Raw genomic sequence first — 24,450 nt, 5'->3', positions numbered from 1 at the left:
TTAAAAATAAAGTGATCACAGAAAGTGACGTAACTAACATGCGACTTGCCAGGTTATAATATGGCCACCGCAGCAACAACTGACCCAGTCTCCTCATTAGATAACCACGTCTGACCAGGCCTGAGGTCCGCTCCAGGTTACGAAAAATAAAAACAAATGAGCCACTACCGCCAACAATATTTCCGGACACTACTACCCGGCCCTCTGCTTCTCCGGTCCGGCTGTTAAGTACCTGCCCACCGCCTGTGACTTCCGATTGTTGACCAGATGATTGACAGCCTGGCCGTCCAATCATAAGAGGACCCGCCCCAAAACCCAACGAGGAGAGGATTGAGAGCAGGAAGCTCAGCCTACCACAACTGAGTGACGTCATAACCACCATGGCCAGCTATCCAGACGGGCAGGTGAGTTGTAGTGGCCCCTGCGTCAATATCTGGGCTTTGTCTATAGGTCCGGTACCGCTCTCCATCTTCGGCTCTTTCTCCCCACTTGATCCTCACCCTTTTCACGCAGAGGTTCACTTCAACAAGGCCCTGCGTGAGCGAGAAACAAGAGGTCCGTCGCGCTCGTTTTACGTCACCTAGGACCACTCGAGGGGTTTGTGTTGCGCAAGCCTGGCTTTGGGTGTTTTGTATTTGAATAGATGCAGGCAGGACCAGTCCGGGGTGCACATCTCAGGTCTCCAGTGGGGCGGAGTCCTCTGTGCTTACGAGGCGTTTAGAGCTCTGTTTCCCTCGGTGTAGGATAAAACAAGTTTCCCGACTCTCAGCACGACGTACTGCGACAGAATAATCGGGGCAATCAGTGGTAGAAGGTGCCAGAAGTGAGATTTCACCGCTCTCGGTAGTCCAGCGTCATTTCACACGTAGGAAAAGTTGAAACCCAGAGAAGATAGTTTATCTAAGTTACCAGGTAGTTAGGCAGCAGAGCCAAGGTCAGAACCTGGGTTGTCTGCAACTGCTTCTTCCTTACTTTCTAGCCTGCCTTGAACCAGCCAGGAGCATCATTGCTGTGTTGATTTTTGTGGCCCAAACTAGTGAGGTGACAGAGTGTAGGTGGTTAAATGCAGTTTTGAGTTAAAAGTGGAGCCATGTCTTTGCCGCATTCGTTTTAAGTCATTTTTATGAGCCGGTTTCCTCTTATAAAATGGATCAGGCAGTAGAACCCACCCCTCATAGGGTTATTAGGAAGTATGATGTGAGTCTTGTAAGTATAGCACATGCTAGACAGTAAAGTGTAACATCACTTTGTAGGATTTTTCAAAGCAGGCCCCTCACTTCAAAATAATTTGGACAAAATAATCACCCTGATCACAGAGTAGTTTAAGAGATTAATCTCATGTAAAGAAAGTGGGAAACAAAATCAAATGAGATATTACCAAGCTTTGATTGACCGTAGTCACAGACCAAAAGATGCTTAAAGCTCTGTGTAGTTACTACAGCTTTTCTTAAATTTACACGTGTGTGTGTGTGTGTGTGTGTGTGTGTGTGTGTGTGTGTGTGTGTAGGGGCAGCTACACATGTGCACATGCACAGGAATTATTTTTTTCTCTCATGTGGGTCTTGGGGATCGAATTTGGACCTGGCAGAAGCACCTTTACCCAGAGTCATCTTGCTGGCCCCTCCACAGCAGTTGGGCCCCCTGTGCCCACACGAAGACCCTGTAGGCATGCAGGGCTGACTGTTTTGACTTAAAGATGAGGAGCAAACCCAGAGAGGCTTAAAGGTCACACATAGCAAGTGAGGGTGAGGCCAGGGCTAGAACTCTGAATTCCATTTATTGCGTACTTGGCAGACGTGAGTAGAGGCCAGTGTAGGCTCCGAGTAGGGAGAAGTATCACAGCCGTGCTGCCCAGGCTCCGGTCCACTTGCTGGGTTTTTTGAGATGTTAATGGGTGTTGTTAATGGAGGAGGATTCTGTGGCTAAGCCTGGGAACGGCTCTGTTAATACAGATCGTTAATGTTCTCCCAGGATAAATCTTCCAGAAAGGCATAGAATACTTTTTTTTTTTTTTTTTTTTTTTTTTTTTTTGGCACACTGCTGTTCCAGAGGAGCTCAGGGTGGGAAAGCAGTCCCATACTACATCTTTTTAGCAGCTGGTTTGTGTCAGAATCACCTGAGAGCTTGTTTAAAGGATAGGTTTGGGTCCCATCTAAGACCTGCTCTGAGCTTAGATGGCACAGATCCCACCCCCAAATTGTGAGAGGGGTGTGTGCGCGCTTACCTGTGTGGGGGCGGTGAGCATCTGGAAACCAAAGGTTGACAACTGAGCAGCTGCCTTAGTTGTTCCCCAGCTTATTTTTTGAGGCAACCTCTCACTGAACAGGGAACTCACCGAGCTAGATTATCTGGCCAGTGTGCTCCAGAGATTCCAGGAGTCTTCATTGCCTCTGCCTCCCCGGGCGGGCTTTGCCACACCTGGCTTATTTACTGAGGTGCTGAGGATCCGTGCTAGTAGGTTGTCTTGCTTACATGGCAAACAGTGTACCGATGGAGCAATCCTCCTAGCCCCAGTAATCTGTGTCTTAATAAGTTCTGGGGATGTTTGGTGTACACTCTAGAAGCAGTGACAGACCTGGGCTAGAATCCAGCTCTACCCACTTAAGTGTTATGTGCCCTTGGATATATCACGTAAGGGCTCAGGACTTTAATTCCCTTACCACAGAAAGGGAGAACTAGGACCAGTAGAAAGGGTGCAAGGAGCATGTAGGGAACTCTGCACGCCACGGCTGCGTAGGGCGTGTGGCATGGTGGCGACACTCGCTGCCACTGCCACGATGCTTACTTTGCCATGCTGCCTGAGCTTCAGTTCAGGGCAGAATACAGAAAGGGAGCACTAGGAGGAAATGTCTGGACTAGAAGAAGAAATGTAGCTTTTATCCCCACCTTAGAGTTGTCTGCCTCCTCATCCCAGGTGTTCTAAGAAAGGAAAACTGCTTGTTCGAAGGCACCTGAAGGCTCAGGCAGTGCTGCCTCCCTCCCACCCACTGGATACTTTTGGAGGATTACAGCCGCTGGTGGAAGTCACAATTCCTGTAATTTTCCATTGCCTCAGGCCCAGGGTGCTCAAGAGCCGCGTTGGTGATGGAGTAGCAAAAGTCAAGTAGCTTTTGGTTCAGTAGGGGAGCCTGCTTGATGGAACTCAGTGCTTTAGAGCTTGGTCTCTGAGCCAGAGGGATTGGTTTGCACATCCCTACTCTGCCAACGTGCTTACAGAAATGTGTTATAGAGACCTGAAGCTTGGTTTCCTGTTCTGTAGAATGGGGTCATAGTACCTACAGCAGACTTCCTGTGAAGTGAGATAGTTAGTGTCAAGTGTGGCATGTAGTAATACTCTGTCCTCATGGGAGAGGAGCACAGATATGTAGACTGTAAGTGTTACGTAGGAGTGGGTTTAAGGTGCTAGGATAGTACTGGGCCAACCCGGGGTGGGACAGGAAGAATTAGCAGGAGGTGTAAACTGGGGGAAGAAAAGTTACATTCCAGCTAAGGAAATAATTTCACAAAGACCAGGATGCAAGCAAGAAAGTACAATCCATAGTACATTTTTCTCAGTGGCTTGTTTGTATCAGAATTACCTGAGTGTGTGTTTAGAGAATAAGAAAGTCCACAGCAGTTCTAAGATTAGTCTGATTTTAATGATGAGAGGCCAGGAGATGAGAAAACGAGACCATGAATATAAGCAAGGGCTAAATCTCAAAGGGACTTGTATGAGGGGACTGATTTCCTACTAAGAACATTGAGGGAGAGGAGCTGGTGAAAGGGTTTGTCACATTTGTCCCTCAGAGCTGTAACTAGGGGCCCTTGAAGAGATGGAAGTGGGAGAGAGTGAAGCAAGGGGCAGTTTCAAAGCTATAGAAATCCTCTCCATGAAAGGACGATGACGTGGTGTGACAGGCTGTTGGGAGGAAGAGCTGAAGGAACACGTTTAATTCAGGTGACAGAGGAAGGGAGGGAAGGCCCCTGAGAGGCTGTGAAGGCTTTGATTCAGATGACTTGGCAGCAAGACGCATATGGCATACGGTGGGGGGAGGTGAGGAGGCTGTTGGGTATGTGGGTCTGCAGCTCAGGGGAGAGGAAGCTGGAAAGAAAGGTTTTAGAGTGTCAGCACAGAGGTGGTAATTAAAGTCTTGGGACAGTTCTTGGCTCGTTGTTGGTTGGTTGCATGTTTCTGTCCTTTAAATATTTTAGAAGGCTCTGCTGGTGATTGCCAGACCATTCCTCTGTCTTGTGGCTGTTTAACCCCTTATCTTAGGCTCCTTCCTCTCCCATCAGACACTTGAAAGGTAGCTCTGAGTAGGCTTGCCTTTGCAGTGCAATCTCTTCTCTTCCTCAGTCAGGACCTGCTTTGATCCCTCGGAGCCTCTCAAGGGCTTGGAGGTAGAAGAAGGATTCCCCTGGAGCTAAAAGAGTGCAGGAATTTCTGAATCAGGAGGGTCTGAGCTCTCTTGTCACCTGCAGGAGTGCTAATAGAGGTGGAATTGAACTGTCTTGAGGACTAGGTGCTACAGTGAAAAAAGAATGTGATCTGAGCTTCTCTCCTGGGTGCCCTTCCCACGACCTGTGTCCAGTGGAAAGGCTGAGACCTGACAGGTGTTTAGCACAGACATATGCTGGACCCTCATCTGTGGAGGTGCTATTTGAGTCCATTTCTCATTTTAGCTGCATGATTTAAAATGTACTAAACATTGAGCATCTTCATTTTCTTGTCTCATTGAGCATCTTCATTTTCTCATCTCTAAAATGGGGATGCACATTCAGCTCTCAGGATCAAGGAACCAGCGAAAGCTGATTAACTTAGAGGACCTCACAGAGCCCCAGAACCCTGGGAAATACCAAATTGAGCTTATTTTTATCGGCTAGGACCTGGAGATAATTTTTCTGTGATGCTTCAGAAACCATGGTTACTGAACTCTTATCTGTTGCCCTCCACCCCAGTTTGTGTTTATGGGTCTGAAATGCTGCTAAAAAAAATGTCTGCAAAGGCATGGAAGGGAACACGGAGTCAAAGATCTGGCTCTCATTTCGGTTCAGACCTTGACTTGCAATTCAGTGACCCTGTGACCAACCCAAAGCCTTACACAAGCTTCCTCCCCAGCCCGTTGTGCCGTAGTTGATGGCTCTGCCTTGTTCATCATGTGCAAGCTGAACCCTGAGTCATTCTAAACACTTGACTTTCTTCACCCCACCCCACCCCCATCTCTTGCCTAATCCACTTAGTTGCCAAGTCATGTCGAGTCTATCTCTGAAATAGATGTTCAGGATCTACCCGTTCTTCCCATCCCTGCGCCTGCTGTCTGTCTGGTTCATGCCCTGCCTGCCCAGCACCTGGGCTGCTGCCTTCCCCTCCTCCCAGCTCATCCTCCAAACCCATGTTGGTTGATTCACCAAACAAGGCTCACAGCACGTCCCTCCTCCTTTGGAAACCCTTCTGTGGTGCTCTGCTTTCTCTAACATAACTCAGAGCAGTGCTTATTTGTATATAAGCCCTATATATGGAGGCTTACAGGTACCAGGCACTGTGCTGGACCTGTGGATGAGGATGATAGTGGTGATGATGATGAAAGAAGCTCTGCCTGCCCCTAGAGAACTTACTGTTGGGTGAGGGAGACATTGGACAGGCACGGGTAGCTCACCCACCAACTGAAAAGTGGCAAGAGTGATGCTTGGTCGGGGAGGCTGTGCGGGGCTCCTTCCTGGGGGCTCCTTCCTGGGTTCACGGTGTGTTCTTGTCATTCCCTGACACACCATGCTCACTCACAAGCCTGCTCTGTCTGTCTTCTTGTGTGTATAGTGTCCCTCTCTGCTTGTTTTGGTAGAGAATATCTCTGCATCCTTCAGAGACCAGCATGCCACTACTAGCTTTGATCAAAGCAACTTTGGGGGGAGAGGGATAGATAAATACATAAAAATAAATAAATAATGCGTATTCTTGTTTGTTTATTTGGTTTGTGCTCTTCCAAACTTACATAGGAATGGGACATGGGACACTCTGGGCCTCCAGAGCCCCTAACTAGTAGTACACAGAGGTGGACAGGAGAGGGAATGCAGCTATGAAAGCTATAGGTCTCTTCTAGGAGACCTAGCTTCTACACCCAGTTCCACACGGTCTATGTGTGACTTCTCTGAACTCAGGTTTCCTCTCCTCTAGAGGGGCACTGTCATTAATAGTTACTGCTTGTCAAGATCTTGTTCTGTCAGGCTTTGTGTAAGGAGCCTCATTTCATTCCTGTAGCAGGCAGTGTGAGGTGGCACTGGGACCTAAGGCTCCCGAGGCTTAGTGAAGGGAAGTGAGCTCTCAGTGTGCTGATACCTTTTCCTGAAAAAGCCTCTTCCATTCAAAGGGACTGAGCTTTTTCCAGACATAGCAGAGAAGTTAATGTGCCTTGAGATCAGTAAAGACCGGGTACTCCATCTGCTGTCCTACTATGTACTCAGCCTGCGTAAATTTAACCTGCCTTTAAGGGAAAAACGTAACCAACCTCACCTTCCTTGGATTCCTCATGCAGTCAGCTTTTGACCCAAGCTAAATGCAGAGCTTTACTTTTAAGTTATACACTCCCATGCCCCAACCCAGAACAGTGTGTGTGCATTGTAGTTATTTGCTGGAAGCAGCCAACATCTCTGCAAGGTTTTAAGCACTGTGCTGGGTCAATGAAATAACTTCTTCCTTATAAAATCCTGCTAAAGATCTCTGTAGAAAAGTGTCCCTTAAGAGCTGTGTGGTGGTGCACACCTTTAATCCCAGCACTCAGGAGGCAGAGACAGGTGGATCTCTGAGTTTGAAGCCAGCCTGGTCTACAGAGAAAGTTCCAAGACAGCCAGAGCTACACGGAGAAACCCTGTCTCAAAACAAAACAAACATCCTTCATTTTTTTTTCGTGCGCCATTTTTCTGTGCTGTTCAGCAAGAACTCTGAGTCCAACAGAAGACACTGGGAGAGGTGGAGACACCACAGCTGGGCTTTTGTCCACTCACTCCATCAGGAATTGCTTCATTTTCATTCCTTATACGTGAGGTGGTTGTTGTTGTTCTGTTGTTTGTTGAGGCAAGGTGTTTTCTATATAGCCCTGGCTTTCCTGGAAGTCTCTCTAGAGACCAGATGGCCTCAAACTCCCATCTGCCTCCTACCCGTAAGTGCTGGGATCACAGGTGCATGTGTGCCCCATACCTGACTCCCTGTTGTGTCAGTGATGGAGTTTGTGCCCCCAGCGTGATTGATTGATCTAAACTCACATGAGCATCTGAAGAGCCCTAGGAAAAAGGAATTTTTAATTTTGGACATCTTGGTCTCCAAAAGAGACAAGGAACAAATGGAATCTCTCCAAAGCTCCTTCCTTGTCTACCTGCAGGGTGGAGAGATCCCGAGGACAAGGGAAATAGGACTTCTCAGATTGGCTAGATTAGTAGGCAGGTCCCAGGAGCAGGAGGCACATGTACACCCATGCTTACTCTTTTTTCCTTTTCTCTCTATCATGCCCAGTGTGGCTCCACTTCTTAATTAGTCACAAGGAGCAAGCAGACTTTCCTAAAAGCAGGTTGCCTCTGTCTTTTCTCTTTGGCTCTCAGACTGCTCTTACTGTGGGGAATTCTGTCTCCGGAAGCTCACAGGCACACAGAGCAATTGAAAACTTTACTAAAGGGATTGGAGCAAAAATGTCATTAAGACAGATTTATAAAATATAAGATATATTGTCTCTGGTATCCTAACCATAGGACACTTCTGTGATTCAGAAGTCTTAGGAAAGAATTGATGGCTGGGCAGTGGTGGTGCACGCCTTTAATCCCAGGACTTGGGAGGCAGAGGCAGGCAGATTTCTGAGTTCCAGGACAGCCAGGGCTACAAAGAGAAACCCTGTCTCGAAAAAAACAAAAACAAAACAAAACAAAACAAGACAAACAAACAAAGAATTGGTGACCAATTACATTGTTCTCTACAACCAGTTCAACTAAAACATTTGATCCTTTGGAACCAGGTTGGGTTAGCCATACAGCTTTCCAAAAGAAAAAGAGGTGTCCCAGGAATGTCTCCTATTGAATCTTTTGCATTTCCCCTGCCTCTGCCAACTGGTAATATAATAAATTATCCATACCCACGAAGCGGCCTTAAGGAAGCTTCTCAGGCAGGAGAATTGGTGCCTGCATTTCTGGTCTAGAGAAGGACCAAACCCTGCCCAGGAAGGGCTCCCTTTGCCACCTAAAGGTCTCACAAAGCTTGTTACAGAGGATGAGGTTCAAACCATTTTACTAGATGACTAATGGTGTTATTGCAAATACATATATGTGATACCTTTTGATTGGCAAGCCCTTATAAAAACAATTTTTACCACTGTTCAATAATGGCTCTGGGAATGAATGAACAAATGCCTGTCCATTGCTGCTTACATCCAGGGCAGCACACACACACACACACACACACACACACACACACACACTCACACACACACACACAAAATGTTACTTATGATCAATTAATCAGGAAGAAAAGGTTGGAATCCAGGCTCAGCAGCTTTCCAGCCCTCGGCTACTATAATGGCTACAAAGTTCCTGATCCTAATACTTCCTCAGGGTCCCTTTTCACTGTCAGGCAAATATCTACAGAGCCCTTTATAGACTGTTGGTCACCCACACAGCAAGCTATGGAAAAACAAACAGACTATTAATAAAGACGTTACTGTCACCTTACCTTTCATTAGCTCACAAAAATGCAAATTTTGACTGCAAAACAAACAAACAGAAGTTCTTTGCCTGGCAGTGGTCGTGTAGCTTTTTAATTCCAGCCCTCAGGAGGCAAAGGCAGGCAGATCTCTGAGTTCGAGGCTAGCCTGGTCTATAGAGCTGACTCTAGGACAGCCAAGGCTAGACAAAGAAACCATCTCAAAAAAATAAAACAAAACAAAAAGCCCCTCTTCACTGTGTACTTGCTAATCTTCTTCTGATAGGATAAAAGCCTGAGAAAGCCTTGGCACAGAGGGGATCCAGGCTGAGACACTGCAGCAGTCTTGGAGCCCTCTGGGTTTCACATGTGGAAAAAGATCAGTTTCAAAAACAGTGTAAACAAAGCTTACTGATAACCCCCAGTGTGGCAAATCTCTTCCTAAAATAGGCCCTGAATGGGAAAATGGTTGCACTGGACCAGTCAGTGTCCATCTAGAGGTGATAAAAAAAGGGAACACAAGACTGAGTGCCAAGGGTGGCAGACCCTTTTTGATTCCCAGCCTGTGGTCCCAGTGCCCTCCCCCTGCGCTGCCTCTGTGAGCACAGTCTGGGATCAGTTTTCACACCTTGTGGTGCCTCTGCACCACGGCACCCAGCTCTGTCCCAAACCTAAAACATTAAGAGATTTGATTACTAAAAATAATTCTAGATTAGATTTATCTATAGTTAAAGATGTAAAATTAGCTGTAGGAGAAGTGAAGAGGCTCCCACAGATGTGTGAGAATCCCTCCCAGGGAAGGCTTGACTTTCGACGGTAGAGAGATCAGACTGAACTATAAAAGGAATTTGGCTTGCCCAGAGCGCTTTCCTCCAGATGCCGTCGGTTAAGATCACACTAGTCAGATTACAGTTTATTCCCAGCTGCTCCAAGAAATTCCAAATTAACAAAATCGATTGTTATTCTGCATGCAACCCTACAGACCCTTGATAATGGTTGCTAAGCCAAGAACTTGATTCCTCAGAGCACAGTGGACTCAGTTGGTGTTTGTATGACTGAATCCCCATGAGGGGCATTAGAGACACAGCAGCTGGCGTTTCTATTATAGCTAAATAATCCTGGCCTTTCAATTGGCACATTCAGTCCCCAGTTTTAGACTTTCAGTGGGTTAGTGACAAAAGTAATAGTTTTCCAAAAATCAAGCTGCCGTTGTTCATCTAGTTTTGTTACCCTTACCTTTTTCTCCTGGGATGCAGACACCCCCTGTCTCAATGGGGTATCGACAGTTCTGTATCTGAATGTCCTTTGTCCTTGGGGCCATAAGAAATATCTACCCAAACTTTCTTGGCTAGAAGGACCCCCTGATTGGGGAGACCAGTGGTCAATTAATGGGAACAAACTTAGACAGCTACATCAGCTAATCCGGGAGCGACTTCAGACAGGTTATACAGAAGCATTACTTAGCGCCTGGAATGATCCTGTCTTCTGTACTTCCCAAAAGTCTGTTAAGTGGAGGCTTTCATGTGACCTGTGCTGCTAATACTTGTCTTCATCCCTTGGTGCCACTCCACTAAGAGTTCCCTCAGAACTGCCATGTATAGTTACTGATTTAAAAGTTTGCTTTTTTTTTTTTTTTCACTGTTCCATTACACACTGATGATAAGAGTTTTCAGTGCCCACTGTCATCAACAAGCACCTATCTTACTTCCAATGAAAAGTATGTTGACAGCCACCAGTAGGAGGTATACAGTACCTACCATGAATTCATCTTACTGGACAAGACTTGCCTGATGCTTTCATATGTCATGAGATGGTTGATATCCTGTTATGCCAAGTCTAGCATGGCTGCAGAAGGGACAGTGGTGGGACATGGTTCCTGCCCCTGGAGCAGGGCCAGCTGGACATGGGTCTTCTCAAGTGCTGACGGGGCTGTAGGAGTAAGGCTTCTTTGCATGATGATGTACATACTTTACTTCATGTCCTCCTTTGGGGACTGTTCCCCCTGCCAAGGTCAATGACTCCGTGACAGTCTGAAACAGCACAATTCAAAATTCCCAGGTGCTGAGATATCGATCATCTAACCCGGGAAGCTGCAAGCAGATTGTAAAAAAAAAAAAAAAAAAAAAAATGTCCAGCTTGTCCCGACCATCATGATACTTTACCCATGGGAATGCATCCATGAGGCCTAAAGCCTGGCTCTTTATGGAAAATGGTTGTGACTTATGTTCCTTCTGGAAGACGTACATATGTTCATGTCTGTGAGGATACCTTTTCTCATGTAATTATGGCTTCTGCTAGGACAGGAGAGGCTGTTAAGGATGTGGTACAGCATAACTTTATTGCTTTCCTTACCTTGGATTCCCTCTGTAAATAAAGACAGATAATGCTCCTGCTTATACAGACCCTTAAGGCCGCTGTATAACCTTCATTATCACTCATACTATGGGAATTCCCTGTAATCTGAAAGGACTGGCAGTTGTTGAGAGATCTCATCAGATGCTAAAATCTCAATTATAGAATTACAGAAAGGAGAATTCAAATACTATTCTCCACATCACAATTTGAATCATCTCAACAAAAATTCAAAGGCCTAAGCCCTATGGAACACCATTGGGCTTAAAGGTTAGAGACACCCTGCCTATGGTAAAAAGGAGAGACTTATTAACGTAAAAATGGAAAGGCCAGGATGTCCTTTTGACATCTGGTGAGGCTATGCTTGTGTTTTCCCCAAAGATGCCAAAACCTAGTCTGGGTCCCCAATAAACTCAGCAGGCGCAGGGCTGTGCCTTCCCCTTTCAAGACCAGGAGGCAACACCAGAAGGAAAAGAGAGAGATGGCTCTGCCTCCTGTGAAGACTCAATTTTGTGAGCACTCATCAAAAAATGATGCAGACAGAAATCCCAGACTTTCCTGATAAAACAAAGGAGAAGTTCTCAATCATCTTCAGCTGGCTGGCAGGGAGAGACCTACTCGGAGTGCAGCATCTACATGTGATGGCAGCATCCCATCTTGGGATCAAATCTTTGACCCAAAAATCGGAAGCTCTTGTGGCAGCTAATCACCTGCCCTCTACTGCTCAGAATCTGGTTTTGGCTATGCTTTTACTTTTAGTGTGCGAGATAGGATGTCTTGTGTTTAACTTTTTTGCTTCTCTTCCTGCTGGTATGGCTCAGCCTTCAGCTGCTTATTTGCCTACTACCAGTATTTCATCCTAAATCCTGGCATTATGGACTTCTTAAGGCCATTACTTAGAATACCGATATGCTTGGAGGAGAATCTAGTTCTTAATTAGAAAGACAAATGATAATTTTACTTATGATGGTCAGTCTGACTGCTTGCGATGTCTGTGCAGGTATGCTTTCTCTTCAAGAGCATACATTGATTGCTGAATCATATTCATTCATTCATATTCTCTCTCTCTCTCTCTCTCTCTCTCTCTCTCTCTCTCTCTCTCTCTCTCTCTCTCTCTTTTCCTCTGCCTCCCTCTGCCAGTCCAGACAAGAGGTGATGGTGTCCATCAAGATAAGGGGATGTATGGTTTTTAAAACTGTTCCTGCCAAAGCTTTATAATGCCACTCATTACTATACAGGAAATTATCCACTTCCCGCTAAACTTTCTCCTTATCAGCCAGCTGAAGACTTAGAATCTGGGAAAGAGTTCCTAAGAAAAGATATCCTCTATGGTTTAGTTGTGGCTTTAAGGCTGAAACTGTACATACTTCCCTTATAATGTAACAGCTTTTAAGCTCCTAGATTGGTTTGTCAGTAGTTCAGAGCAGGATTATAAGATTCAACTGAATGATAACAAATATTCTTATGAAAAGCCTTCCTTGCCAAAAGAGATAGCCAGTGCCTGGTATCCTCTAGGCTGGGCCTTTCCCGTGATGCAGCCACTTTTTCATAAGAGAGATTACCCATCTCAGCCAGATTTGTTTAGACTGTTTGCTGCCACACATAAGGTAACTCTTTTGCTCCTTTGAGGTGCCAAGAAGCAAAGCTCAGCCTCCGAATTAGCGTGTGTCGTAGCACCTTTCTCTGCACTGCATCAAGGGACAAGGGGAGACCTGAAGCTCAGGCAGTCAGGTCACAGCTCCTATCAACTACACCCTTGGTTGAAGAGATTCACACAGCACATCATGTAGATCAATTACCCCCAAATGTGTCAATAGCACTCATGGTCCAGGAGAATATTGACAGGGGATTCCAGGATAGGTTTAATGCTTTAGAGCAAGCTGTTCTATTTATGGGAAATTAAGTTCAGAATACTAAGATCAGGCTCTCAGTGCAATGCCATTCACTGTTCCATTGGTCTGTGTAAGCTCCTTGGAATCTAGTACCTCTGAGCATGGCTGGTCTAAAATTCAGTCTCACTTAAAGGGGCTTTGCAACAATTCTAGTTTGGCTTTGGATTCGGACTCCCTACATAATAAGATCATGGACTGGGATCCACTTCTATTTAAGGGAGTGTCTGCAGCCTTTATTTCTGCTGTCTGTGAGTTCACTTCTTCTTCTTCTTTTTTTTTTTTTTTTTTTTTTGGCTGATGAATGGAGGAATCAAAGTTGGTTTATTCTTACTGGTTTTGTTTCACCTTCCAGTCTGCATCAAGCAAGTTAAGCGCTTAATAACCACACTCACATCCGTACTCTTAAATTGAAACAGAAACAGGGAGATACCAGATCTGGCATGGCTGCAGAAGGGACAGTGGTGTGACATGGTTCCTGCCCCTGGAGCAGGGCCAGCTGGACGTGGGTCTTCTCAAGTGCTGACGGGGCTGTAGGAGTAAGGCTTCTTTGCATGATGATGTACATACTTTACTTCATGTTCCTCCTTTGGGGAATGTTTCCCCTCCCAAGGTTAATGACTCCATGACAGTCTGAAATAGCACAATACTGGGAATCAACAGTGTATCTAATGTTCCTCAGCAAAATGGTAACACTGGCTTTCAAGATAGCCCTTAAGGCTGTGGGAAAGAACTCTGAAACCATGAGTTCAAGAATATATAAATTAGTGTAAGAACTGTTCTTTACAGAATTTCTCAACTATACAAAATACAAGGATGCAGTATGAGTTGTATGAGTGACTCCTTGGACTTGAAAGAGCAGAGGCAGCTGCACTAATGAGTCAGTCAGGAAGATGTTAAGGAAGATGTGATTTGGTCAATAGAGGAAAAAAACCTGGATAAGGAGAGAGAAAGGGATAGTTAAAAACAAGGCTCAGATAGATGCTTATATGGTATTAGTGGGAAGATGGTGGTCTTTTCCACAGAAGCCATCAACAACTAAATTTGATCCATATATACTAAGAATTATAAACTAAGGAACCTTAATGCACAAACAACTCACTAAGCTAAATACAAAATTTATGGTTCAAGTAATAAAATGGCACCAAGAAGTGAAGTAGAGCTGAATTCTGTGTTCAAGGAGATAAAGAGATTTAGGGCTGGGCAGTGGTGGCGCACGCTTTTAATCCCAGCACTTGGGAGGCAGAGACAGGCAGATTTCTGAGTTCGAGGCCATCCTGGTCTACAGAATGAGTTCCAGGACAGCCAGGGCTACACAGAGAAACCCTGTCTCCAAAAACAAAACAAAAAAAGGATACAGATCTGTTTTTAAAGAATTTACAAATTTCAATAAATTGTTCGTTTATAGCTTGCCCCAGCCAAGGGCTAAGTGTTCCAAGCTAGTTACTACTAGTGGTTTGAGTCCTGGAACAAAGACAGCTTTCCTGAAGATGTGAAACACTCCTATTTCCCTTGCAGTCAGGAAGTGTTTTTAGCCATTTTTGGATGGTTGTTTCTTTCTAATATACCTAATTTTTCCCCCCAAACCAACAGAGTGACTCTTCTTTTTTTTTAATTATTTATTTTTATTTTGTGTGCATTGACATTTTGTCTGTGTCAGATCTGAGGGTGTCAAATCTTAAGAGTTATAGACAGTTGTGAGCTGCCATGTGGGTACTGGGAATTGAACCCATGTCCTCTGGAAGAGGCAAGTAGTCAGTGCTCTTAGCCACTGAGCCATCTCTCTAGCAGAGTGACTCTTATTTAACAGCACAGACCCAGAGCTATCCAACTCACTGGACAAGCCCTTGATTTTTTTTTTTTTTTTATCCTTCTGTATCTCAAAATAATTTCAACTTCCTTTCACAGTCCTCAGAAGAATTTATTTTGGGAGTGTCATGGTTTGAATATGCCTGGCCCAGGAAGTGGCACTATTAAGAGGTGTAGCCTTGTTGGAATAGGTGTGTCACTGTGGGTGTAGGCTTTAATACCCTAGTCCTAGCTGCCTAGAAGCCCTCATTCTGCTAGCAGCCTTCAGATGAAGATGTAGAACTCTCATCTCCTGCACCATGCTGCCTTGACACTGCCATGCCTCTGCCTTGATGACAATTGACTGAATCTCTGAGCCTGTAAAACAGACCCAATTAAATATTCTTTTTAAGAGTTGCTTTGGTCATGATGTCTGTTCACAGCAGTAAAACCCTAAGATGGGGTGGGGGAGTGGGACAAAACTCCTTTATTCTGTCCCCTAAAGACTCTATAGAATTCCATTACTTTCATGTGTACTTTCTCCAAAAAGTATACATCCTGTTTCTAATACACCAACTGTTCCTTGTTAGGGTCTCAAAAAGGCAGAGGGAGAGAGTGGAGGATTCATATTTGGGTTGTATCTTGTTTAACCATTCCAAGAGGAAGTCATTCCGTTCTCCTTCCTTAATGCATTAGTGACATGAGTTACTGGGGGACAAACCGGAACTGTGGTGTCTGGTCATTGTCCCTACCGTCCTGGGGATAGGCTCCCTGCCTGCCTTAGAGATGTGAGGATAGGGAATATTCATGCATCGTCAGCTAATGTAGGCAAGGAAGGGCTGCTGTGCTGGCTCCATGCTGTGGTGATATCACTGGTGGCTGATGATGGCCAGGGCTGTGTGGCAGAGACTGTACTTGTGCTTTGAGTTCTGCGGGTAGAGGTGGAAGTCTCAAAGGCTGACATTCTCTTGCTTCATTCACCTGTTCAGATAAGTGTTTCCTGAGCATCCATTGTATACTGAAAGCGAGGGATAAAGCCACGAGCTAGGAATGGTCTCAAACATTGTAGGACCTTTGCTGTACAGGAAAGAGGAGTCAGGAGGACAAAATTCCAACCTAGACTCTGTATGCCCTTGGTATGACCTCGAATAACTGGTAGCTTCCCTGGAAGCCTCAAGGCCACCTAAGCAAAGAGCTGAAAGTGCAACCTCACCTGTAGAGTGAGTTATTCATAAGGACGGCAGTGAGGGTGCTCTGTAGCTTAAAGTGCTGTGCTGTGCTTTCGCTCATCTTCCTGCTGTGTCTGTTCTTCCTGCAGAGTTGCCCAGGAGCTGCAGGACAGGTACCTGGACCATCCCCCGGTGGTTATTATCCTGGACCTCCCCGTGGTGGGGCCCAGTATGGCAGTGGACTCCCCCCTGGTGGTGGTTACGGAGCTCCTGCCCCTGGAGGGCCCTATGGATACCCCAGTGCTGGAGGAATCCCCTCTGGAACTCCAAGTGGACCATATGGTGGTGTACCTCCAGGGGGTTCCTACGGTCAGCTACCCACAGGGAGTCCCTACAGTACCCAGCAGCCTGGACCTTATGGACACGGTAAGTAGAGTCTCCAGCTCCAGAACCCAATCCTAGAACCTCAGACCTGGTCTTAGCTATCCACACCCCATCCATCCTCATCCTTCCTAGAGATGTACAAGTGTCCTGGTCTCAGACACCATGGCTCTGTCTCTACTGGCAGAACGAAGTTGATCAGTTAGCTTTTTTGGACTAACATCTCAAGTCCTTTTGGCTTCCAACAAGCATTTCTCTTGCTTGCTCATTCTCCCTCATGTGTGAGCAGCTGAGTTTCTGCTTCAAGTGTCTTTTCATTCTGGGATCGGTGCTGAAGGAGCATTCCATTTTGGGGACATGTTGTCCTTAGGGTAGAGAAAAAGAGTAAGATGCTAGCAGGGCTGGGTGGTACCTCATAAGACTTTCTCAGAAGGACTGATGTCTCAGCCACTCATGTTCTTTTCCCTGAAGCATATCACTGTCAAGGCTGACCCCAGGAGGAGACAGTGCACCTCTCACAGGGACGTCCTTAGGCTACCAGGCAGTGGGCGGAGCTGTACAGTGCTTGGACTGGGAAGGGAGCTGAGCAGAACCTGGCCACAGCAATGTAGTCCTCAGGAGAAGCAACTCCATGACTGAAAGAGGGGACTGACCTCATCTGTAGGAAGAAAACATGGTGTCATTAATGAAAGCTTAGCTTCACTTACTGACCTGACTAGACTGCCACTTTACACCTCAGTGTCCACCTCTGTAAAATAGGGACAGTGCTTCAACCTCACAGGCTGTATTAAATGTGAAGCTGCAGCCTATACTGGGCACCCGGTCTGGGTTTAGTGGACAGAGCACATTCTCTGAGAGGACTTGTAATATGGCTGAGCAGTATTGGCATTTACTGTCATGGTAGCTGTGGCAAACCAGAGGATGGAAGAGAAGGGAAGGAAGGTGCAGGCTGGAGGGGAGGTATGGACAGGACAAGGAGGGCAGAGATTAAAGAGCAGAGGGTGGGGAAGCGGGTGCCTGTCCTTGCTTTTCCAGGACCCACTTTAGTGAGCTCCTTCCCAGAGTGGCTATTCTCAGGAGGTTAAGCACCAGCTAGGCGGCCTGGAACCGCCTGGGCCTGTGAGAAGGGGCTCCAGGGAATGTTGTGCTTAGGAAGCAAGCAGCAGCTGAGTGAATGTACCCAGGCAGGTAGCCCCGGGGGAGATGCCCAAACCTCTGGGGTTCTGAGCACTGCCAGCCAGTAGCATTTGTTTTCTCAGAGCCAAGCCCTGGCTGTTAGCTTTCAGCTCAGCAGCTCTGCACTGGATTTCCATATCCTCCAGAACACTGTGTCTGAGCTCATAGACAGTCTGAGGGGAAAGGAGCCCTGACTCTGAGATCTGTCCCCCCAGGGCTCAAGAGTGGCAGGGGAGGAAAGGCGGGACATGGGTCACATGCTCAGCCTCCCTCTTTGCTGCTTCCTCTCATTGGCTGCATTGCTCCTCTCCAGGGTGGCCAGCAGCTCCTGGGAGTGGTACTGATGCTCCTGATGTGTGTATCACTTGCCTTAAGGTCCTGGGAAATTCTGCCTTCAAGGTAGAGGACCACTACTGTAGAGAGCAGAGCTGACATCAGAGGTGCTCCTCCACCTGCAGGAAGATCCAAGGGCCTTTCCCTCTTACCCACCTGCCATCAGCCCTTGCCTTCCATCCAGCAGAGACTGCTCAGAGTACTGTAAACACATCCTGAGCCTTGCCACCATCCCCTCCTCCACAGCTCCTTAACCCTTCAAATACAGCTGAAATACCCTTCTCTGAAACGGTCTCTCCCCTCCCCCATTCCAGCCTTTGCTGCAGACTTTGTTTTGCTGTTGTCTCATGTAATTCATCCCTGCTGCCCTTGGACGCTGTTCATGTTATAAATATGGAAGTTGACATTCAAAGAGATTACTTATTTGACCTGAAATTACACAACTAGTAGAAACCGGTCAGGACTTGAATCTAAAGCCGAGCTCTTCTGTTTGAAGCACATAGCTACACTTGTCACAGAAGCTAGCTGCCAGTGGTGGTTGCTGTCCTTCCCCAGTACCCTGTTTGTTCCAGTTTGGTTTCTGTCCTGATGGACACCATGACCAAAGGTAGCTTAGAGGAAGGAAGGGTGTATTTGGTCCATCATTGACAGGAACCAAGACAGGAAGCTTAAAGCAGAAACTAAGGAGAGCTGGTGCTGCCTAGACCTTCTACCGCGCCCATGCTCAGCTAGCTTTTCTGTTCAGCACAGGCCCACCAGCCTAGGGATGGTGCTGCCCACAGTGGGCTCCTATATCAACCAGCAATTAGACAGTGTCCCACAGACATGCCCACAGGCTAAGCTTAAAAACAATCTCCCAAACCCCTTGTGTGGCCTGTCAACTCTGCTTCACTAAGACAGCCTGACCCTGCTTCTCTTTGTCTCTTAGGCCATTTTCAGAGATTTCTTACTGTATTGGGGGCAGAGTGCAAATCAAGTAGAGAAGCTATTGGGATAATACACAAAGTGTTTGTTGCAGGCCTCCCTCAGAAGGGCATGGAGGAGGGATCATAAGGCCTTGTGGGTAGGCATTTGAGGTTGCTTTCTGTTGCTGTGGTAAAACTCTGACTAGGGGAGGAAGAGGTTGACTTGAGCTTATAGGCTGTAGTCCGTCGTTGAGAGAAGTCAGGACAAGAACTAGGAAGCAGGAACCACGAAGGAACACTGTTTACGGGCTCCCTTGCAGGCTGACATGTTCTGAGTGGTCTTTTTTTTTTTTTTTTTTTTTTTTTTTTTTGGTTTTTTGAGACAGGGTTTCTCTGTATAGCCTTTGGCTGTCCTGGAACTCACTCGGTAGACCAGGCTGGCCTCGAACTCAGAAATCCGCCTGCCTCTGCCTCCCAAGTGCTGGGATTAAAGGCGTGCGCCACCACCGCCCGGCCCTGAGTGGTCTTAAACAACCCAGGACCACCTACCCAGGGAATGGTGCCACCCACAGATTGGACCTCCTGCATCAGTTAACAGTCACAACAGTCTCCCGCAGGCCAGTCTGATCTGGGCAATTCAGCCCTTCAATTGGGCTCCTTTCTCAGATAACTCCAGGCTGTGTCAAGTTGATAATTAAAGATAACTAGAACGCAAGGGAAAACCGTGGCCAGAGGAGGTTCTCAGAGTGGCTCGACATTTCTTTGATCTGGGTCTGACTACCAAGGTTCACATCCCTTTCTCCAGGTGGTATCCCCCCCAACGTGGATCCTGAGGCCTACTCCTGGTTCCAGTCAGTGGATGCCGATCACAGTGGCTATATCTCCCTCAAGGAGCTGAAGCAGGCCCTAGTCAACTCCAACTGGTCCTCATTCAATGACGAGACATGCCTCATGATGATAAGTGAGTTCCACACGCAGTTCCTCAAGCTTGCAGGCCTGAGCTGGGTCAAAACTGCCTGACAGTTGGCAGAGGTGTGTACATACTCAGTCTGAAGAGAACTCTAGCTGAGGAGGAAGCTGGCGTCAAGATACGCTCTCCTTTCCTTGGGATCATGGTTAAGTTCTAGGTTGCTAAGTTACAGGCTCATCCAGTTCCCCATTCTGCAGGTGGACACTCCTTCCCTGGTGAGAAACTACAAGCAAGGGGACAGCATGGACCCAAGTCTTAGAGCTAAGCCACTAGCCCTGCAGAATCTGGATGGGACAGGGCTGAGTGGCCAGGGGGAGGGCTGGTGCTGCAGTTTGTCCAGTGACTCAGGCACAGGGCTTTGCTTCAGCCTGGGACAAGGGTCAGTGTTCCCTTGGCCCTCAGTCTTAAAGCTTTCCTTCCTCCTTCCCCTCCTCCCACTCAGACATGTTTGACAAGACCAAGTCTGGCCGCATTGATGTCGTCGGCTTCTCAGCCTTATGGAAATTCCTCCAGCAGTGGAGGAATCTCTTTCAGCAGTATGACCGGGACCGCTCAGGGTCCATTAGCTCCACAGAGCTGCAGCAAGGTAAGGCCCTGTGGGCACAGTGGCTGTGGCCCAGCTAGACTCCTTTTCATTTCTTAAAATGCCTTGAAGGGTTTCCCTGTCAGTGCCCAAGCCTGCCTTACCACCCATTCCGCTGTTCTGAACCTGGATGGGGCCTTGAGCCAAGCTCCGGGGTCAGACAACACCGGTCTAAATCAGTGCTGTCCTTCCTGGTGGCAGGACTCCAGACAGTGCTGAGTGGTTCAAACAGTGCCTCTGGCATCAGAGAGATGGGACCTGGAGAGCAGTGCGTCTCTCTTGTCCCAGCATGCTGCAGGGAAAGAGCTCTGCTTCAGAGCTCACTTCTGGTGGCCTGTGGCCAGAGGCTGTTGTTTTTCAACTCAGACCCAGAGCCTTCTGAGAGCTGTGGGTGGGTGAGAGGACCTGGGGCCACAGTGCCTCATCTGGCTCCAGTCTGACTCTGTAGGTCAAGCCTGCAGCCTGGGCTAAAGCCTTTAGATTATAAGGCTAATGTGGCTATGAGCACCCATCATCTTAGTGGGGAAAGGTCCTTCGTCCAGGCCATGCAGTTCATTCAGATAAAAGTCTGTGGTTGGGAATGAGCACACCATGCCTGCCCCTGCTAGAAGGGAAGGGTGATCAGTACTGAACGCTACCTTGCCAGCTTCTTTCATGGACGTCAGTGAGGTCGATAACAAAAGCAAAATTAGACTTAATGTCTACTGTGCCCCAGGCCCTGTGATACGCATTGCAGTGGGTTCCCGAAATTCATCTTCCCGAGGGCTCCGTCCTGTGTGCCAGTCCACACAGAATGGTGAAGGATCCCTTGTGCTCTCCTTTTTACAAGTGGCAGAACTGAGGCTTAGTTCCTTGCCAGGGGCTCACAGTGCGGGAGCTCAGATGGCTTCTGGGCAGGCAAGGAATGCAGAAGAGGCAGGAGGCATCTCGGTGGAGACAGGAAGTGGCATGCAGGCTGTGGCCTCATGGGGATGTGACTTTTATTTAAAACAGGACAGTGTGTGAGGCACTGTGCCAAGTGCCATCATGACTGCCTTTAATCCTTAATAGAGCACAGGTCAAGCATCATCCCTGCATAAATGGCAGTAAGGGGCTAGTGAGGTAAGGAGGGGACCAAGAACTGCCTGCCTCCAGGACAGCTGTGACTCCAGTGCTGAGCTGCTCTCTCTGACGTCTGCCTCAGCAGAGTGCCTAGTGGCACTCGTCCTTCTCTAGCACTGGTGTATCAGGTGGTCACAGGTGGTCCACTGCCTTCTCTGGGATCTCATGAACCTTGATAGTCAAGAGATGGGAGGTAAGACACATCCAGAGACAGCTCCTATGCTCCTGACATCTGACTGGCTCCCCAAAATGTCTACTTCCTCATGTTTCTGAGCTGCTCCTCCCAGCCCCCTGACCTGCTATGCTCCAGTGCTCCAGTTTCTCGTGAAGTGCTCACATCAGGTCTCTTCCTGTGCCCTTCCTCTCCAGCGCTGTCCCAGATGGGCTACAACCTGAGCCCACAGTTCACGCAGCTCCTGGTTTCCCGTTATTGCCCACGCTCTGCCATTCCCGCCATGCAGCTCGACTGCTTCATCAAGGTGTGTACCCAGCTGCAGGTGTTGACTGAGGCCTTCCGGGAAAAGGATACAGCCGTACAGGGCAACATCCGGCTCAGCTTTGAGGACTTTGTCACCATGACGGCTTCAAGGATGCTATGACCCTGCACACCTAAAGGGAGTGGAGCACACCAGGGGATGGGGCCTCTCCTTTCCTCCTCTCCTAGCCTGAGCTAGGAAGGGACAGAGGTGGACTACCCTGGGCTGTGGAGTGGCACGACCTTGGAGTAGGGCCCTAGAGTAGCAATGGAGTTAGTGTCTGGCCAGCTGTCCTGGCCTCTGGCTTTTATCCTCTACTCCCTAATGCCAGTGCTAAGTGCTCATTGGCTGGCCTACCTGTAATCCCTCACCGAGACCACCAGGTCAGATGAGCCCAGTGTCTGTACAGTGCAATTAGACTGAGTGTGAGGGAGATTTGCTGGGACCAGAGCCTGGGATTCCTTAGCTCTCTCAATCTCTCAATATTAACATTAATTTTCCTGAGGCTTTGCCTGCACAAGAAGCTTAGACATTCTGCTATCTCGGCCGCATCTGATGAGGCTCAGACCCCTCACTGGCCAGCCATGTTCCACTCAGCTTCCCTCCCCTGGGACATTGTCACAGCCTACTGCCAACGTTGTTTGTAATTTGCTTTCTTTTTTTCCCATTTGGGGCCAAAAGTTCAGGAAACTGTAAGCATCAATAAAGGAAAGACTGCAGTCCTGTTTCCCACCGTGACTTCTCGGCTGTGTGTCCGTGTCCATCCATCCATCCATTCCCTCATTATGGAAGCATCAACTGCTTACCAAGCCATACAAAAGAAGCTGTGTGAGGGGCCCTAGTGGCCGGCTTGTTTGCCAAGGTGAAGTCGGGGCCCTGACAGGTTCCTCTGTGTCTAGCATCTGCCCAAACGGCTGCCTATGTTTCTTAAAGTTTTAGGACTGCCATTCTGGACTGAAAGCAGCCACCCCAGACCTCTCCCAGCATGGTCCTTTTATTATCTTAGGCCTGAGTTTTATCTCCCAGACAAACTCCATTTATGAAATCATAACTCTCCCCCTACTTTTATTAAGCACAGACACCAGTACCTGCCAGTTGCATTTCTAGATCAGCGTGATACCCAGTCTGCACTGTGTCTGTAATGAGCTGACAGAATTTCAATCAAAAGCTGAAGACACCAGACATTCTAGTGTGCTAGGGGGGCCTTATCACAGATAATGGTGTGATTATCCTCTGGCTTTGGGAGATGGAGATAAGAGCTCTGAGGCTCAGGCCTTCAGCAGGGCAGTCCTCCCTGCAGGGTGGGGGTGGAGAGTGGCTGGAACTGTTTTCCAGGTCACAGAGGCCAGCAAGCCTGTCAGGCTCAGCCATTTCAGCTCCCCTGGGCCGCTGTGGCTCTGTAGTCCCAGAATCAATAGTCCAGATCCTAGAGGCCAACCCCATCATCTCTGGAGGGGGCCTCTCTTTAGGCCCCCAAGGACTCCAGCCTCCAGTAACCAAAAGAAAAGAGGGATAGGGTGTTGCAGGTTGCCTATTTTATCTTCAGCTGGCAGAAGTGTCTTCCTGTTCTAACCTACAGCTTTGGAAACACCATCCACTGGCCCTAGTTTTCTCTCTTGAGCTGACCAGAACACAACTCCCTCGTCTCTGCATGCCATTCTTCAGGACAGTTGAGCCTACTACCAAATCTCTCCAACCCCACCCCAACTTCTCTGAGCCACCAGGTAGCCCTGGGCTTATCTGCCATCCCCCAGCCCAGGCTCTCTTGTAGACCAGGTAGCCCTGAGCTTGTCAGATGCCCCTTCCTTAGCATCACTCCTTGGCATCTTGGCTACCTCCCCAGGGTGTGCTTGAGTGCATCAGAGCTCTCCAAGGAGAGATGTCAAGCCCACCCCAGTGCTGGCTTCCACCAGCAGAGTAACGTAGTGCTGTACCCTACAGGAAGCCACTGTCATTGCTGCTCCACATGTCCACTGGAAATCATCTAGGTTTTTTTAATGAGGTGCTGGGGATGGAATCCAACGCCTCATGTGTTAGACAGGTACTCTGTCACCTAGATATGCCTCTAGCCCCCAAACCCATCTTTAGAATGGTGTCAGTCATAATCTACTTCTTTTTCCCAAGAGCTCAAGACCTATGGGATCCAGCCCTCATGCCTTGTCCTAAACACACTGCACCTCCAGACTTGTCTTACACATTTGATTTAGATCCCAAGACCAGTGGGAGCACAGGGTGGTCAGGACTGCTCATCCCTGCTGGCCAGCTATGGCTGCTGGGCTGATGAGTCCGTAAAGCAGAGGGGCTACTTAACACGTACACCTGATCTGGACCAAAGGACATGCCTATGAGGGGCCATGGCGTCTAGGTACTCCTGGACTGGGCCCGGAGGCCCTGCCCCACGTCCTGACTGGTGATCTGTTAACACCTGCTGGTGTGCTCACCCCCAGTGGCCTCAGCCAGTTGCCCCCTGCTCCTCGTAGCAGGGTGGCTCTCCAGGATGAGCTCATCTGCTGCTCTGGCAACAAGAATTGGGGCCTTTTGGGCAGCCTTGTAATCAGCTCGGCGGAAGCCGGAGCATGGCTGGCTAAGTCCATTGCACTCTCTTTGTATTCTGTGAGTCCATAGAAAATAAACGGAGCCCTGATTTCCAAGAAGGTTACAGACAGTAAAT

At 47.9% G+C, this 24,450-nt stretch overlaps 1 protein-coding gene across 1 annotated transcript; it reads left to right on the top strand.

The window, feature by feature from the left end:
* The first annotated feature begins 13 nt into the window (after nt 1–13).
* On the top strand, nt 14–22,498 carry Pef1 (penta-EF-hand domain containing 1). Its single transcript, XM_034502441.2, has 5 exons — nt 14–404; nt 16,004–16,280; nt 19,455–19,610; nt 20,062–20,205; nt 21,673–22,498. Exons 1-5 carry the CDS (start codon nt 381–383, stop codon nt 21,900–21,902), a joined length of 831 nt encoding a protein of 276 aa, XP_034358332.1. The 5' UTR covers nt 14–380; the 3' UTR covers nt 21,903–22,498.
* Nucleotides 22,499–24,450: the final 1,952 nt, after the last annotated feature.

This window comes from Arvicanthis niloticus, chromosome 5 (genome assembly GCF_011762505.2).
Source record: "Arvicanthis niloticus isolate mArvNil1 chromosome 5, mArvNil1.pat.X, whole genome shotgun sequence".
In the NCBI taxonomy this organism is placed as follows: Eukaryota; Metazoa; Chordata; class Mammalia; order Rodentia; family Muridae; genus Arvicanthis; species Arvicanthis niloticus.
The sequence above is the reverse complement of the archived record's forward strand: the minus strand, read 5'-3'. Positions and strand labels throughout refer to the sequence as shown.